This window comes from Grammomys surdaster, unplaced genomic scaffold, assembly GCF_004785775.1.
Source record: "Grammomys surdaster isolate TR1022 unplaced genomic scaffold, NIH_TR_1.0 198, whole genome shotgun sequence".
Lineage (NCBI taxonomy): Eukaryota > Metazoa > Chordata > Mammalia > Rodentia > Muridae > Grammomys > Grammomys surdaster.
Genome location: NW_021604643.1, coordinates 8343650 through 8360501, shown reverse-complemented (window position 1 = coordinate 8360501; position 16852 = coordinate 8343650). Strand labels below are relative to the sequence as shown.

The window sequence follows — 16852 nt, the reverse complement described above, 5'->3', positions numbered from 1 at the left end:
CATATCTACTTGGAGATGTTTCTCCACCAAAGAGCCTAAAAAAGGTGTCCTGAACATTGAAATGAGCTGAAGCATACCAAACACCTAAGTCTTAATTAAATCATTGCAGATAAGCATCCAGAGGTTATATAATCACACATTAGCCAGATTTCCTTCCTATAATTAGGAATTTAAGAGATACTCATTGTCTTTGCTGCACTACCCAACCTTCAGGTTCTTATATCACTCTGCTACATACCTTTACATACCATGTAAGGCCTAGACAGTAAGTAAACTCAGATAGGCAAATGGGAATGAGTTGTATCAAGGCGGGAGGGGTCAGCATGGGTAGCTAAAAGTGGCTGGCTCTAAAGCAGACTGCTATAAAAATAAGTGCGCACAGGAGAAGGTAGAGGAACATTTCACTAGCAAATACTAGTGTTCATGGAAAGGGAGCCGTGGACAGGCATGGCTTGGCTTACCCTCTACCTCCTATGTGTTCTCTGGGCTGTGGCAGGAACCAGCACCCGTGCCCAGAGCTCTTGCTGTGAGTATGGTGCTTGTTCTGATGGGAAAGGAGCGGTACCCTCCAGAGGCAGAAATTTCAGGCACAGTTGTGCTGATGAAAAGGTGGCAAAACAGCAATCAATATAGAAGTGCCAAAGAGGTAGGCATATGTCAGGGCGGAGGCGTGTTCCACGGACTGTCATCCATGGAAGTCATCTTTCATGACTTCAGAGCACAATTCTCTGAACTGAATTGAATTGAATTCAATGAATTTTTTATTAAAAGAGACTGAATTATGACTGTAGGAATGCTGTTTGCTGGAACAAGGTTGATACTTAGTAGTAACTGAGAACCCATGGGAGGTCTGAATATTTGCTGAGAGCAAATTATGTCTCAAATCATCAAGAATCTTCACATAGAGGGAAGAGCAGAGGCAAATGAATGTAACAGAAATCAGTGACTTCTGGGAAGTGGTTAGAAATCATGTTAATTACCTCTGAGCACAGGAAAATTCACTTTAAAAATAGAGATCACTGAAGAAAGTGTAAGGACTAATGCAGCTCTAAAGAAAAATGTTGCTATTTTCTGTATTCCTCTTCCATCACTTGATCCCCAAGCTCTCAAGCCTTCTGTTAAGAGGTCTAAAAGACACAGGAATTATGTTTCTGGGAAAGGGGCTGAGGGCTGAAGGAAAGAGGGATGAGTGATGATTTTGTGCCAAGTGGCTTTCCTCTTCTCAGCTGTTCCCCCAGACCAGCAGCCCTGGGTTGATGGCCTACAAGAACTCATGGAGAACTCAGTGACTAAGTCAGACTTCCCAAACCCAAGCATCTTGATTGCCATGAACCTGGCCGGCACCTACAACCTGGAAGCCCAGAAGCGCCTGACTTACCAGCTCATGGACAGTAACAGTGCAGGTTAGACACTGAAGCCCCTCCCTGCAGCCTGAATCTTCCCCACACAGGTCACCCCCAGATCCCAGCTCTGTGTCATCGCCCACCCCAGTGCTGACTCCGATGGTACTTCATTTATACACAGCAGCTGAGCATCTGTAACTAGACTTATGAGACAGCAGGATAATCAGGAAAGGGGGCAGGGATACCCAGGGTACACCAGATTCAGGGAAGAAAGTGGGAGCATCTGGTTCCAGACCTGCTGCTTATGAATAAGTCACCAGATGCCACTCTAAGGACAAAAACAATAATAAGTGACAGTAACAACAAAGTTTGGAGTCAACTTACTTCACAGGAATTGCCTGAAGGTTCAAAGTTTACTTTCTGCCTGTAAGCTTCCATGGACTTGTACAGACATTCTCATTTCTTTTCTAAACAGATGCCAGAGATTCCTCTTTAGTATACATTACTTATATTAAAAAACGAGTTTTAGTATGCAGTCATTGAGTAATACAGACAACACTAGATTCAATGTTTCCTTGAGGATTTGTTCCCGTATCTCCTTTGGAAAAAGGAGATTTTTAAATGATGTAAGTGTACTGCTGAAAAGTCCAAATCCCAGATGTGAAGCTGGGATATGCTGAGTGTGATGACACTCACCTGTAACCCCAGAGCTCAGTAGTAGCATCTCTGTGAGTTCTGGACCAGCCAGGGATATAGAGTGAAACATTGTCTCAAAAAAATTAAAGGGCGGGGTGGCAGCTGAGAAATGGGCTAGTGAACCTGCTCTCAGGTACAAGGCTCCTTGTGTAAAGGCAGTGGCTCTGCAGGTTTCACAGTCTGAGTTCAATCCCCAGAATCCATATACCAATAGAGGAAATAACTGACTCCACAAAGAGCCCTTTGACCTCCACATGTGTGCTGTGGCTTTTGTACATGTGCACATACGCACACACACACACACACACATACAGTAATAATAATAAACATATGTTTTAGGTTTAAAAAGCAAGTGTAACGGCCAGTTAGCACTTAGCAGCACTTTACCTGAGAATGCCTGCCCTCGTCATTCTGTTCTCTCTTCTGCAGACCTGACAAGTGGGCAGCTCGCCCTTACCATCATGGCTCTCACCTCCTCCTGCCGAGACCCTGGAAGCAAAGTGTCCATTCTACAAAAGGAAATGGAGAACTGGACCCCTTCAAGTAAGATCTCATTGAATCTAGTGCCATATGTTTGACTCAATGGCTGCATGAGAATGAAGGAAGAGTGGTGGTGGGGATGGGGGTGGGGTGGGGGTCCTTCCGGAGAATTTCCAAACCAGAAAAGCAAATTATGAGAGTGGGAAGAGTGAAAAGTCAGGGAGGAGACAAGAGACCACCTCTGCTCTGACAGTTCCCCCACCCCAACCTCCGTGAGTCTCACTTCTCAGCCAAAATAAACTAGAGAAACAGATTCCCTAGGTGCAGACTGGGCAGTCACCATCCACCCAGCGTCAGCACCATCTCCCTTCTCTTCGGATGGCAGATGACACTCTTATTCTGAAAAACACTGACATCTTCCTTTGCCAGTACTGTGTCTTTCTATGACAACAGGTTTTCTAAAGATTTCTATTTAAAACCTTTGGTCCATGTTACTCAAAAAGTCTCCAGTGTAGTAAGCGTTAATCTAATGATGGTTCTGTCTCTTCTGAGGCCCGGGTACTGAATCCTCGGCCTTCTATGGGCCTGGTCTGGCGATCCTCGCACTGTGCCAGAAGAACTCAGAGGCAACCTTACCCATCGCAGTGCGCTTCGCTAAGACCCTGATGATGGAATCCTCTCCCTTCAATGTAGGTAAGCTGTTGTCATCAGACACTGACCCAGGCTGAGAGTATCAAGGTCACAATGGATGAGAGGTGGAGATGGAGGGGGAGATAAAGGAGAGGAAGTAGTGCTGAGAGCCATGCAGGTGGCCGAGGATGAAAACATTGAACAAATGTTTGTTGGACATGTGAGTTAAGGACAGACCTCCATTGGGACAATAAACACATCACACAAGTCATAAGTTATTTTTAAATAGCTTATGAAAATGAAATGGGGATGTGTTGCCTCAACCCTACCTTGCACTCCTTAATTGTTACTGATTCTCTCACACTCCGTGTTTTAAGATCTTTCTCCTTTTGCCATCCAAATGCCCTTTCTATAACTAGCTATTTCCTGAAACCAACACAGGGACCTTCTTACTCCTTTGCTTCACTCGAACTGGGCTGCCTGTGAATGGAATCCTTTTCTCACCTGATGTTCTTTCCTGTGCTTGACCTTTTGTACTGATCCCTCCTCTGTTAGGACCCCTGGCCTGGAGTCCTCTGCCGCCCTCCAAGCCATAATATCATGTCAGGCTTTTGCTCACTCCACAGGCCTCTGTAGCAAACTTCCTCCTTTTACTATCAGACAAGCAGGTAGATATAGTCTGGGTCTCTTCTCAGGGATCAAGAACAGACTGGTATTCCTTTTCATCTGGAATTTCACACATGGTTGGGACATCTCTGTCAATTCAGGACATATGGTGGACTTCTTTGTCTTCAGGTGTCAATAACACTGTCACTTTTAATGGTACTCTGAGAATTCAGATGAGGTGGAAAGGCCAGAGGGAAAGCTGCCACTTGCTAGCATTTTTCTTGTTCTGGTCTTATCAGAGTTTGCTCCTTTGTTCCACACGTTTATCACATGCAAATAACAAAAAGTCCCTGTATTGGGTGCTATGGGGATATAGAGTCACCACTGCCCAAGCATTCACAGAGCCCAGGAGCCGCAACACATGACACAGAACACTGACAGAGCAAAACAGGCATAGACCACAGCTGCTAGAGACTCGGGCTGCTGTGCTGGGAAGACCAAGATGGCTTCCCTGAGCAGCTGACGACTGAGTCTTCCAGAACTGCTGCCATGGAGATGAGAGAAGTGAGACTGAATGCACGCCTGGAGCTGTTGAGTTGTATACAAGTGTTTCTAAGTCTGCTGCTCACTGGCTGTGTGGCCTTGGGCAGTTACTTCACTCCTCTGAGCTCCCACTTCCTCATGTCTTAAATGGAGATGGGTAGTGTTCCACAGGCCGTCCCAAGAGCTTCAGGAGGTCCTATAACTAGATTACAATAAGCACCTAATGATGAACACTGGCTGTGGTGGTGATTGTGACGGGGGTCTGTCTCATTTCTGCCACAGACACAGGAGCAGTGGCAACCTTGGCCCTGACCTGCATGTACAACAGGATTCCTGTGGGTTCTCAGGAAAACTACAGAGACCTGTTTGGTCAGGCTCTGAAGGCTATTGTGGACAATATCAGCTTGAGGATCAAAGCTGACGGCATCATTGGAGATATCTACAGCACCGGCCTTGCCATGCAGGTAACCACATCCTCTATGCTCCAAATCTAGGCCAGACTAATAACCTTGGACTGTAAGGCCAAGGGACTGTGCGTCTACTAACATGCCTAGGAAAGTCTAGCTAATGTGATTTAGGGTCAATTCCTGAACTACCTTGCCTCAGTTTCTCAACTAAGAAAATGCAGGTGTTTGCTAGCTCATAGATAAAATGTGAAGACAAACCTAAAAGATTTATTTTTCGTTTCTTGGAAAAAAGAAACAAATAAATCAAGATTTTTAGGGTTTACTATCAATAATGACCAGTTTACTACTAACAGTCATACACTACTGAATGTTTGGTGTACACATACTGATATGAAAGCAGGTCTTCCCAAAATATTGATGGAATTTTGTGCTTAAAACTTATCAGGAAACTGGGGTTTTTTTCCCTGTTATCTTTACCAACAAAAAGTTGGTTTGTATTTAAAATTATTAATGTAAGTAATATAAAGTTGACTTAGATGCACACATACACACATATACACATACAAACACATATATACACACAAAAATAAATAATAATAATGACCTAGTAAATAGTAGAGCCAAACCTGTATCTCAGCTGAGTCTGTAGGCCACTCTATGTTTCCCTCACTTATCCCCAGGCTTGAATTGGGAAAGATGCTTCTTTTTTCTTTTTTTTTTTTTTAAAAAAAGTATGTTTTGTTTTTCCCAATCTGCTTTTGTACCATTTTAATTACATGCAAGTATTGAGGTCAGTTCTATGTTGAGGAACTAGCCATACAATAGATGCAAATAGTCAAGGAACAAGCGAGACAATAAACACAAATAGTCAAAGAACAAGCAAGGCAATAAACAAAGTCCCCTAATCACTCCCATGATCACTGTTTCTAAGGTCTTATCAGAATGACCAAAATATCTGAGCCTACTTCCCTGTCCTAGCCCCCAAGAAAGTATGTTTTAACTAAAATATAATTGTGTCCCTTTCCTGCCTCTGTTTGACACGCCAACTATTTTTTTTAACTTATTTACTTTACATCCTGCTCACTGCCCCTCTCCTGGTGACCTCCTACCACAATCCTTCCTCCCATTCCCCCTCCCCTTCTCCTGTGAGTGGGTAGGGCCACCCCTGGGTATCCCTCTCTGTGAGGCTAGCTGCATCCTCTCCCATTAAGGCCAGACAAAGCAGCCCAGCTAGAAGAACATATCTCACATACAGGCAGCAGCTTTTGGGATAGCCCCTGCTCCAGTTGTTCAGGACACTGTACTTGAAGACCAAGCTGCACATCTGCTACATATGTGAGGGGAGTTGTCTAGATCCAGTTGGTGTGTGCTCTTTGGTTGATGGTTCAGTCTCTGAGAGCCCCAAGGACTCCTATTCACTTCCTGGCCCACAAGGGAAAGATGTTTCTTGACAGCCCCAAATCTGTCACCATCCTCCAGCCCCTGTTTACTTGGGCAAGAATTCTTCATGGAAAATAGATGCATCCATGATGATGGAGAGAGATTATCAACTAGAGACTTATCATAAATTATAAGGTCACAGGTGGTCAAATCCTCTAGCCATACTGAGATATTGGTGGTCTAAAGTGTCTAAATATCTTAGGAGATTAAGAGAAAACTGCATCATAAATTCCAAACCTCAGAAACCCCAAGAAAGGGAGAGGGAGCCCTAAGCTTTGTGTAGCTCTGGGCTACTATTAGAAGGAAATCATCTCCTGAGAGAAAAAAAGAGACTGGTGTTGGTATCCTTCACACACTGAAAATCAGAAAAGAATCCACAGAGCATATGTAATAGCCAATTTCAAGTGTAAGAATGAAGACAGATCACCAATTCAAAATACCATATGTGGAAATGTCTTAGAGCAAAGCTGTTTCTTGTCATGGTCACCACAATCTTGTCATGAAACAAAATCATTTCCCATGCCCGAACCATAAAACAGCATCTCCAGAACTCAGGTCTAGAAACTTCTGTGGAAAGCAGGCAGCCTAAAGGAATGAGCTTAAAATTGGGTTTGCCAGGGTGGGACTCTCACTTAACCTTGTTTAAGGTTTCTGACTGGTTTAGTGCCAGATGCAGAACCATTTACTCTGCAAATTTGGCTTATGAATTCTATTTGGGATTTCATCACTTTCTAGGTGCTCTGGTAGATTATACCTGAGAACAAAAACTTTTCCTATCAGGGTAAAACCTTATTCATATCCAGATACCACTCCCCATGTAGATTTTTTGTCACTTACGGCACATAACTTCTCCCTACCTGCCTGTCTACACATGCACCTGGAGTTTACCCAGAAAGCCTGAAGAGTCAGAACAACAGGTGTCTAATCTATAACCATTATCTAATCTGAAAAGTTGTGCTGTTGCGATCAAAGCGTTCTAGACTCACTACAGCAGGGTTTGAATTTCAAGTCTTCCCCAATCTAGGACAAATGTTGACTTTCCTTGAGTTTCATTTCCCACATAAGAGCAAGGCTATAACCACGTTGAATGACATGTGATATACAAAAACATCACAAGTACAGTGCCATGCCCACTCACTGCCCATGGACTCTAAGCAGAAAAGGAGTGCTATAAACCTTTCAGCCTTTGCTCACTCACCCTCTTCCTAAATGATAGTCCTTGCATGACCTGTGGCACTCTCAGCCCTTCCTGAGGACACTTCTACTCTGAAACTTCTCATCCTTCTATCACCATCTACTGCACCCAAGTTTCCTCTGGTAGGAACTGACCTTGACAAGAAGTCTGGTAAGAGTCTTCATACACAGTCAGCAATTATTTCTGATGGCTCAATGCTCTAACATGTTGGAATTAATGTTTTATTCCCAGGAGAAAATATATCACAGTAGAAGCTGCTGTTGCTGAGGAGTATCTAGCTAGTACTCTTAGACTAACCTGCCTTGTTAAGAAGCCTCTATGGAGAGTTGCAGTCTGCATTTGCTGAAGTTAACAAGGTGACAGTACCTGTCACAAATGTCCAAGTGTCCACTCTGCTCTACGTAGCTGAGACAATCATCTCAGACCCTCCTCCTCCCATTTTCTCTTCCCAGCTTCATGCAAACTTGTCATTGGCCAACAAAACTCACTACCACACTTGGGGGCTCTAGTTAGCATAACTGTTAAAGGAAGGGAAGATGCAATGATAGTTTCCACATCATGCCTTGCAAAATACTTTCCCAAACTGGCCCACTGGACCCTCAAATGATGCCCTCTCCAGAGACAAGCAGGATTTATACTTTCTAATTTAGCCCTAAGAGACAGAAAACTTTGCCAGAGTAAGTGAATTGCTTGGTACAGTAATCCAGACTTGTTTTGCAAGTACCAGAAGCCCAATTTTAAAATGACAATTTAATAATTCACATACCTGAGGATGTCCAAGGGTAAAGGAAGTGGTTTCAAGAATAACCAGAATAAAAAGATCAAATGATCCATCAGGGACTTAGTAGTCTTTCACTGCTGGTTTCGCTCACTCTCCTGCTGTGTGGAATTTAAGATGGTTAAGGACAGCCTGGCTTTCACTCATATAGTCGCAACTGAAATACACAGCAGGAGACGCGGTTTTTCTTTCAGTACAGGTGTATTAGGGAAGAACCGATCAGTGCATGAATCCACCAGTCATTGTTTCCAAGGAGACCAGTGCAACTCAGGCCAAGATTCAATCCCAAGGCCAGGGCTGTAGAGACTATGACTAACAGTCCTGACACAATCACAGGCTTTGGGAGAAATTCACCAAAAGCTGTGTGTGCCAACACAAATCAAAAGCAGTGTACTGTATGTGCCAGTCCAGGTTGCCCTAGACTACAGCCCCTTCTGAAGCTTGTTCATTACCCTTGTTCTACAGCTAAAAACTATTCATGAGTGCAGCAGCCCTGGCAATATTCCCTGCCTCTCATCATTGACCAGATAATTGCTCTATGGCTATTTTGTTGTTGTTGTTGTTGTTGTTGTTGTTGTTGTTATTTTATCTTATCTTATACACATAAGATATTTTGCCTACGTATATGTCTATGCATCACATGCATGCCTAGTGCCTGAGGAGGCCATAAGAGGACAAGGCCAGAAGAGGATGAGGGATCCCCTGAAAGTGGAGTTACAGATAGTTGTGAGCTGCCATGTGGGTTCTGTGAATTAAGCCAAGGTCTCTGGGAAGAGTAGACAGTGATCTAACCACTGATCTATCTCTCCAGCCCCTCATCATTAATTCTTTAAATAAGCATTTGTTTGTTACCATTAGCTAGGAAACTGTACCCACAATGTCATTCATGCTAGGCAAATGCCTTTGCCACTGTGCTGCTCCTCCACTCCTTCGATGACTATCATAGGACAGATGCTGTGAAAGATAAACGCAGTTCCAAACCTTGTGCTGCCTCAGTTTAGATTCTGGAAGGTCATAAAGATTAGCAATGAGGTTCACCCCTCATAAAAGCCAACTCCCCACTATACCTAATCCTCCCTCTCTCTCTCTCCTTGCTCATGCCCACCCTAGGCTCTATCTGTGACACCTGAGCAACCTACCAAGGAATGGGACTGTGAGAAGACTATGCATACGATACTCAACAAGATTAAACAGGGGAAATTCCAAAACCCCATGTCCATTGCCCAAATTCTCCCTTCCTTGAAAGGCAAGACTTACCTGGATGTGCCCCAAGTAACTTGTGGTCCTGGTAAGTACTTTTCAATGACCTCCCTTTTTTATGTCATAAATTTCTTACTTATAGTACAATAGCATTTGGCTTGAAGTTGAGTAGCATATAAAATTGTTTTGTCAATTTACCCCACATGGATAGAGTTACAACTGGTCTCCAATCCTAATAATGTGTACTAGCACACAACCACAGTGTCTAGCCTTAAGAATTCATCTCCTTACACTAAACACCTACTTTAAGGAGGTAGAAGGCCCATGGTCACCACAGGGAGCTTTATTCATTCCACAAATGTCGTGCCAAGCATCACTATGTCTCCTCTGCTCTTTACAAAGTCATAAAACAGACATACAGACAAAACTACAGTCTTTACAGTAATAAAATCAGTATTAAATACAAATCAATGCCATTTACACTGTAAAAGCAAAAGAAGAAAAGGGGGAGGAGACTAATTACCAATTGTTGATTTTATTTGGGCTTAAAAGACACAGATGAAATTCATCCAAGGTCTAATTCTATTCTAATTCATTCTGTTTGATCTTTAAGATCTAATGATGACAGCCTGACACTCACAGAACACCAGCAGGATAGGGTAGAAACTTGACATGTTATTTTATAGCATCTTTGTATTCAATCTAATACAATACTGAAATATTTAAAATTCAGATTGCCCATGTGGAGCCTTCCTAAAACTTTTGTCACTCCAGAAAAAAAAAATCTCTAAAATCAATTCCTTTTTTGTTAAAAAGTACTTCCTCCTGAACTTACCAGCTTCATATGACTGGAAGAAATGATAAAATCTTCATAGACTTCAGTGCTGAACCTACAGGAGCCAAAGTCAAGCAAACCCATTGCCATCGTATGAAGTGTTGCTACCATGGCCTCACTGCCTAAGCTGCTTCCTAGTGACATCACAAGTTTAAATGGAGTCTTTGCCAGGACTCTAGAGTAGTTGTCCAAGTATTCTGTTAAATAATTTAAAGGTTACTATTTCCTTGAAATCTTTTCTGGGATACATTGTCAATAGCAATGACTTCTGCATCCATAACTCAAATCCTAAAACCTTTGCTAAACTTGGCCCTTTTGCTCCTTACAGATCATGAAGTGCCACCAACTTTAACTGACTATCCTACCCCAACCCCCACTTCATTATCTAACATCACCGTTATATACACCATAAACAACCAGCTGAGGGGAGTTGATCTGCTTTTCAATGTGACCATCGAGGTTAGTGTGAAACATGGATCTGTGCTACTTGTTGTCCTAGAAGAAGCACAGCGCAAAAACTCCATGTTCAAGTGAGTAGTGCAAGTAGTGTTGCCCTCCCCAAGCCTGACTCAAATTTCTATAGTCTCCTCCCCATCCTCTCTCTCACCAAAGATCACATAACAGGTAACCAGTAGAGTTCAGAGCTATGCATGGATTTGTCTGCTTTTGAAATGCACATTCTACCCACTATCCTGTTAGGAAAGAGTAGAACATGGAAATGGATCCACAGAGGAGCGTGTAAACATTGGGAAATGTCAACTGTTTGAAAGAAGAGGAAGCTATAGAGGAAGAGAGGGAGGTCACAGAGGAAGATAAAAGGAGTCAAAGGACCATGCAAATGCATGAAAAAGAAAGAGGACATTTGATACCCAAACCCTCTGTATATACTTTATGAGTTTAGCATTTAATATTGCCCAATTTTTCTTCTGTCTGTAAATATAAAAATGACACATGACACATAGTAGAAACTTGGAGAGAAAAAACAAAGAACCAACTGCCTCCACAATTACAATATAATCAGTTATTTAATAATCTTATAGAATTTTTTCTACACATAATACAAACAGGTGTGATTCATCAGATTCATGGCTGAAATACTTTTCTCTAAAATTTGTGTCCCTTATTTTCTACATTTATTTTATTTTTAATGATGTGTGGAGCAGGTATGTGCATGTGAGTACAGGTACCTATGGAGGGCAGAAGCACCAAATCCCATGATTCTTTGTGTAAGGTCCTCTAAGAATTTGAGCATCACTAGAGTTGATCATTAACAGAGTGCACCCCATACAATACTCATGCACACTGTCCTCTATGATGGCTACTCCTTTTACTTCCATGCAATATTCTATACAAGAAAACCTTGGACTTCAACTGAACCATGGAGATATGTGTGATGTAATGAGTAGAAATGTTTAATTGTACATACATGGAGGCACTCATTCATCTGGAGTCCTGGACATACCAAAAAGAAATAAACCCATGGAATCTGGCAAATACATACTGTGCAAGATAAGTTGTTTGTGCCACATGACATAGCCATAAAACATAAATACATAAATATAGTATTTAGGTATTCAATCCACTAGACTGACAACATTAACCAAAACCCTTCAGATGCTATTCATTGAAATTCTACTTTAAGCAGCATGATTCCATGCTCACTAGTCATTTGTATCCATCTTCTCTTCTGAACATCGTTTTTATCTGTTCTTTAAAGCATTTGAACACCTGTCCCTCCATCTTGCCTCCTGTTGCCTGGCTTCAACCAAGATTGTCCACATTTTATTCTTAGATTTGAAACCACAATGACATCTTGGGGCCTTCTTGTCTCTTCTATCAACAATATCGCTGAAAATGTTGATCACAGGACATACTGGGAGTTCCTTAGTGGCAAAACACCTTTGGATGAAGGTAAGAAAAGCAAAGGAATGTCTTTTTCTTCCAGGTAGAAGGCTACATTTACTAATTCTTTAATTAATGTACTTGGCTAGTATAATAATATATATGCTTATAATAAGGGTATGTGTAGGAACTGAGTGTCATAGATAATCATTATATAAATACTCTGCAATTATTAGTGGCTCTAAATTAAAGAGATAAGAAATGGATTATACATTGGTGGTTAACTCCAAGACACCAAGAATGCATCAATATAACATTAAGAAAAGAAATAAAAGCACTTCCACTTCCCCTTGGGGCCATTTCACCAAGAGCCAGTCCAGATTTGAATTCTCTACTTCATCATACCTGTGCCTTCCGTCCTGTGTTTCTTTTGCATGTGTCTGAATTTGTGCCTGCTATAAGGCTGTCTTGTCGATCTGTCTGGCCCTGTGTGTGACTGTGTGTACCTGCCATGTGTGTTATATGACTATATGTTTGTCCTTCACAAAGGCTTTACTGTATCTTTATAGAACAGCACAGAGAGCATTACATAGGGAAGGAATGGGATACTTTACAGAAATATTTAAGAGTCCTATAAACACCAGTGTTTATCAACCAATTTTCATAAATAGATGCTTTCAAAGATTTCAGGAAGTTGCTTTCATCTATGTATTTGCTGCTCTCAGCAAATGATACACATGCATTGTTCTGGGTCTGGGTCTTGAAATAGTATATAACAAGAACTTAAGATTATACCTATGCATTATCTTAGGTTGTAAAAGTTAATTACATGGAAAATTCAAGGCAAGGATTCAATTCCTACACTTCTCTTAAAGGCAGGTTAAGCAAAAAGGCAGAGTATACAATAGTCTTAAGTTGTAAATAACCTCAAGGTGTAGTATTAACCTTGCAGTGAGGTCCAGCAAAAGTCCCAGTCTCTTAGAATGTAAGAGACATTTCAGAATATTACATCACCACAAGATGTCAAAGGCACCTGTTTGAAAAACTAGCCTATAATTTGACAGAACAGAAATCAAGTCCAGGTTTCCAAACTCTAGGACAAGTGAGCTTTCTAACATAGCCTCATCAAAACTTCAGCCCTTGCCTTCTGTTTAGACTCTGATAAAGGAATGTCTGTAACTATGCATTTACGGAATAAACATGGCAAGAATGAAACTCAGACTCCAGAAAATTAATGTTTCTGAAACATTTTACATAAGCACTGAAACTTCTTCCCACTTAAAGAGCACTGGGTTTTGTGTAAGGATCATGTTAACCTGACATGGATTGTCACTATGAAGAGGACTATGAACCCTAACAGAGTCACAGGAGGCCAAGGCTGTATCTTGAAGGCTCAGTTCTCCAGTTTTACCACAGGAAAATGGTTTGCTTGCCATCTACCATATAGTTAGGTAAAGCTGTGCAGTCAGAATTCATGGGCTGCTGCACCCCAGGCTTTGTAAAAAGCTCCTCTCATAATCACAATCTACAGTACACAAATCAGGAATCAGTCTCATCGGCTATAAAATGGAAATATCAGTCCATGGGTTATTGTGAGGATTAAAAAAATGTTTAAAGTTATTCACTGCTGTCTCTTTTTGCGGAGTGTATGTTCAAAATGTTTGTTGTCATTGTTATTTCTGCCACCACCTTGATCTCAAGAAATTACTCTGAATTTTTAAAGGGGTTTATTCCTCATTTCTGTAAATAACTTCCTTTCTCTGGGAGCAAGGACAGTAAAAGTGAAGATATCCAATTCAAAACCATTTGGGTATGAAACTCATATTTGTTCTGTTGCCAAAAGTACCTAAAAGATAAAAGATATCAACATCATCTCTCTTTCTCATCCTGAAAGATTCTCAGCCTATTGCCCTTCCTATTTCCTACCAAAAAAAAAGTTCCAAAAATAAGTGAGATCCTCCCTTAAAGATTTTAGTTTGAACCATTTATCAAATGTATCTTATGTGGCAGATACTGCTTCTAATATTAAAAATACCATTTCACAAAAAAATTAACAAAACGTTCTACATGAGAGAAGAAAGGGATTATACCCAAAAACATACTCCACAAAATGGTAACCTAAAAGCTGAAAATTAGAAATCCATAGATATTTGTACAGCAATATATAAAGCAAGTACAAGAGGAATATAGTATTTTGACGAGAGAGAGAGAGAGAGAGAGAGAGAGAGACAGAGAGACAGAGAGACAGAGACAGAGACAGAGAACGAATGAGAATATGCCCTAGGAACTGGAGAGATGGCTTCACAGTTAAAGACACCTACTGCTTTTACAAAAGACTCAGCACCCACATCAAGTGCCTCACAACAGCCTGTAATCCCAGTTCCTTCTTCTGTCCTCCATGAGCACCTTCAAACATGTGGTGCACATGCATGCATGCACACACACACACACACACACAATCATAATAATAATAATAATAATAATAATAATAATAATAATAATAAATAGTGGTGGTAGTAGTAGTAGTAGCAGTAGTAGTAATATTTTTGTTTAATCTCATTTAGTGAAAGAATTTTGCTTAAAATTTTACCATTTATATATTGACTTGAATGCACAGAATTTGTGGCATTCAACTGACATCACTATTTTTTTAATGAGACATGGAAGCTCCTGTCTCATTTTAGCAGTTTCATGTAAGCTAGGGTTTAGGTTTTCTATTTATATGAGGAATCAGTAGATGTCATTTAGCAGGATCTTGCTGATAACTCATTCTGGGCTCCAGCATGCTTTACAAAATGCTTTTGTAACATCATGTTTTTATGAGTTCTCATTTTTAAAAGAAAGAAAGAAATCTCTAAACAGGTCTATCAAGAGCTGGTAAAGATATCTGGCACCTGGCTTAATGGCTGGAGTTTGATTCCTGGGACTCACATGATGGAAAGTGAGAATCGACTCTCACAAGTTGTACTCTTAGCTTCACATGCATGCATCCACACACATACACACAAATAAATAACAATAATAAATATATTTTAAAAGAAATCCTTAAACATTCAAAACTCACATTTCTGCTCAATTCTCTCTATGGTGATCTTACCCCTCCAACAAGGTTAATGGGCTGATGTTTGGCATGGAAAGTTTATGTACACCGTGAACATGTGTTATCCTCTGCCTTGTTCCAGGGGTTGCTTATTATATTCCCTTCAACTACGAGCACATCACAGCCAACTTCACCCAATACTGAGAAGATGTATCTTCTGTTGCATATGAGCAAAAGATGGTTTGGCTTTTGTTCCTATCATTTCAAATCTGTGCCAATAAAAGTGGATATTAACAATGATACTCTATTCCTGAGCCACTGTGTGGAATAAACGATGCAGGTTCCTGGGGTGCATCATTGTGACTCGTGAAATAAAATTTCTGGCTTCTCAAAACAGACTGTCTGTTGTCATTTATACCAATCACAGGGAAGACGGAAAGACTCAGTGATATCTGGGGAGATGAATACAATCTTCTGGACTAAACGATACAACTACATATATGGGTAAACTATTAAAACTCCTACTTGGGTTTTTTATATGAAGTGTTCCTTTACAACTCACCTAATACAGACACATATGCAGATACATTTGTATTAAATGAGCAAAATCATTCCACATATAATTCCAAAATGGTTTTTACTTCAGTAAATGATATCATACCTTCTAGTTTTTCTGGGTAAATTCATGTTTCAAATTGTTTCATGGTTGTGGAGGAGGCAAGAGAGAGAGCTTGCTTGGCAGGGAAGAGTACTTGGCCTCAATGTGAGCACCCATGTGGTAGCTCACAACTGTGTAAAGGGAATCTCTTATAAGCATCACCTGTCAATAAAAAGGCTGATGGCCAATGGGCTAAGGCAAGAAATAGGAGGTGGGACACTGGCAGGAAAAAAGAGGATTCTGGGAAATAGAGTGCAAAAGAGAGATTTAAGAGAATGAAGAGAAGAGAGCCATGAGGAAACATAAACCAGAAGGTAGATGAACTCAGGGAGATGCTGAGAGAGATACTGAGGAGACACACAGACAGAAGCAGGCCAGGACTGAAGAAAAGGTAACTAACCACATGGTAGACATAGAATAGTTTAAATGAGTTAAATAAATTAAGAGCTAGTCAGGGAATGAGCCAAAGCTTATGGCCTAGACATTAATAGTAAATAATTAGTCTCAGAGCTGTCATTCCAGGAGCTGGGGCTGAAAAGGAAAAATTTTTTAAAAATTGTTCTTACACAACTGTTTGTACCTCCATTCCTGGGCAATCCAACACCCTCTTCTGGCCACTGTATGTGCATGATACACAGACATACATGCACATACATAAAAACACAAGAAACACCCATACATAAAATAAAATCTAAAAATTAAAGATGTTCCTAAGGGATCAAGAGGTTGATTGGTGGATAAAATGCATGTTGTACAATCATGAAGAACTGAGTCTGGTTCCCCCAGCACCCACATAAAATAGTCAGGCACGGGATCATGTGAACATCCACAAAACCAGGACTGGGGAAATAGAAATAGGCAAGTTCTGGAGGCTTACTTGCCAGGCAGTATAACTAAACAACAGGATCCAGTTTCAGTTAAAGGCCCTATCTCAAAGACTAAGATGGAGCACACTTTAGGAAACACCTGATGTTGGTCTCCGCCCTCCACATCTGTGTACATGGACAAGCACTTCCAAATATGTACACCCACCTAAACCAAACATACACAAAAATAAAGCAATAGTCTTCAAACAGTGTGAGAAGAAATCTGAATTGGGAAGCAAAAGACTGAGCCACCATTCTGATCATGCATGTAATAAACGCAATGGCTCACCTGG

At 41.0% G+C, this 16852-nt stretch overlaps 1 protein-coding gene across 1 annotated transcript; it reads left to right on the top strand.

Moving 5' to 3' along the window:
- The first annotated feature begins 361 nt into the window (after positions 1–361).
- Positions 362–15425, top strand: Cblif (cobalamin binding intrinsic factor). Its single transcript, XM_028770182.1, has 9 exons — positions 362–526; positions 1227–1403; positions 2469–2582; positions 3072–3212; positions 4581–4762; positions 9229–9406; positions 10482–10683; positions 11946–12064; positions 15178–15425. Exons 1-9 carry the CDS (start codon positions 424–426, stop codon positions 15237–15239), a joined length of 1278 nt encoding a protein of 425 aa, XP_028626015.1. The 5' UTR covers positions 362–423; the 3' UTR covers positions 15240–15425.
- Positions 15426–16852: the final 1427 nt, after the last annotated feature.

Bases quoted from the DNA above. Each gene is read 5' to 3' on its own strand.
- Cblif (XM_028770182.1), top strand. From the start codon at position 424: ATGGAAAGGGAGCCGTGGACAGGCATGGCTTGGCTTACCCTCTACCTC. The intron at 1,404-2,468 runs GTTAGACACTGA...TCTCTTCTGCAG, and splicing joins CATGGACAGTAACAGTGCAG to ACCTGACAAGTGGGCAGCTC. The intron at 9,407-10,481 runs GTAAGTACTTTT...TGCTCCTTACAG, and splicing joins CCAAGTAACTTGTGGTCCTG to ATCATGAAGTGCCACCAACT.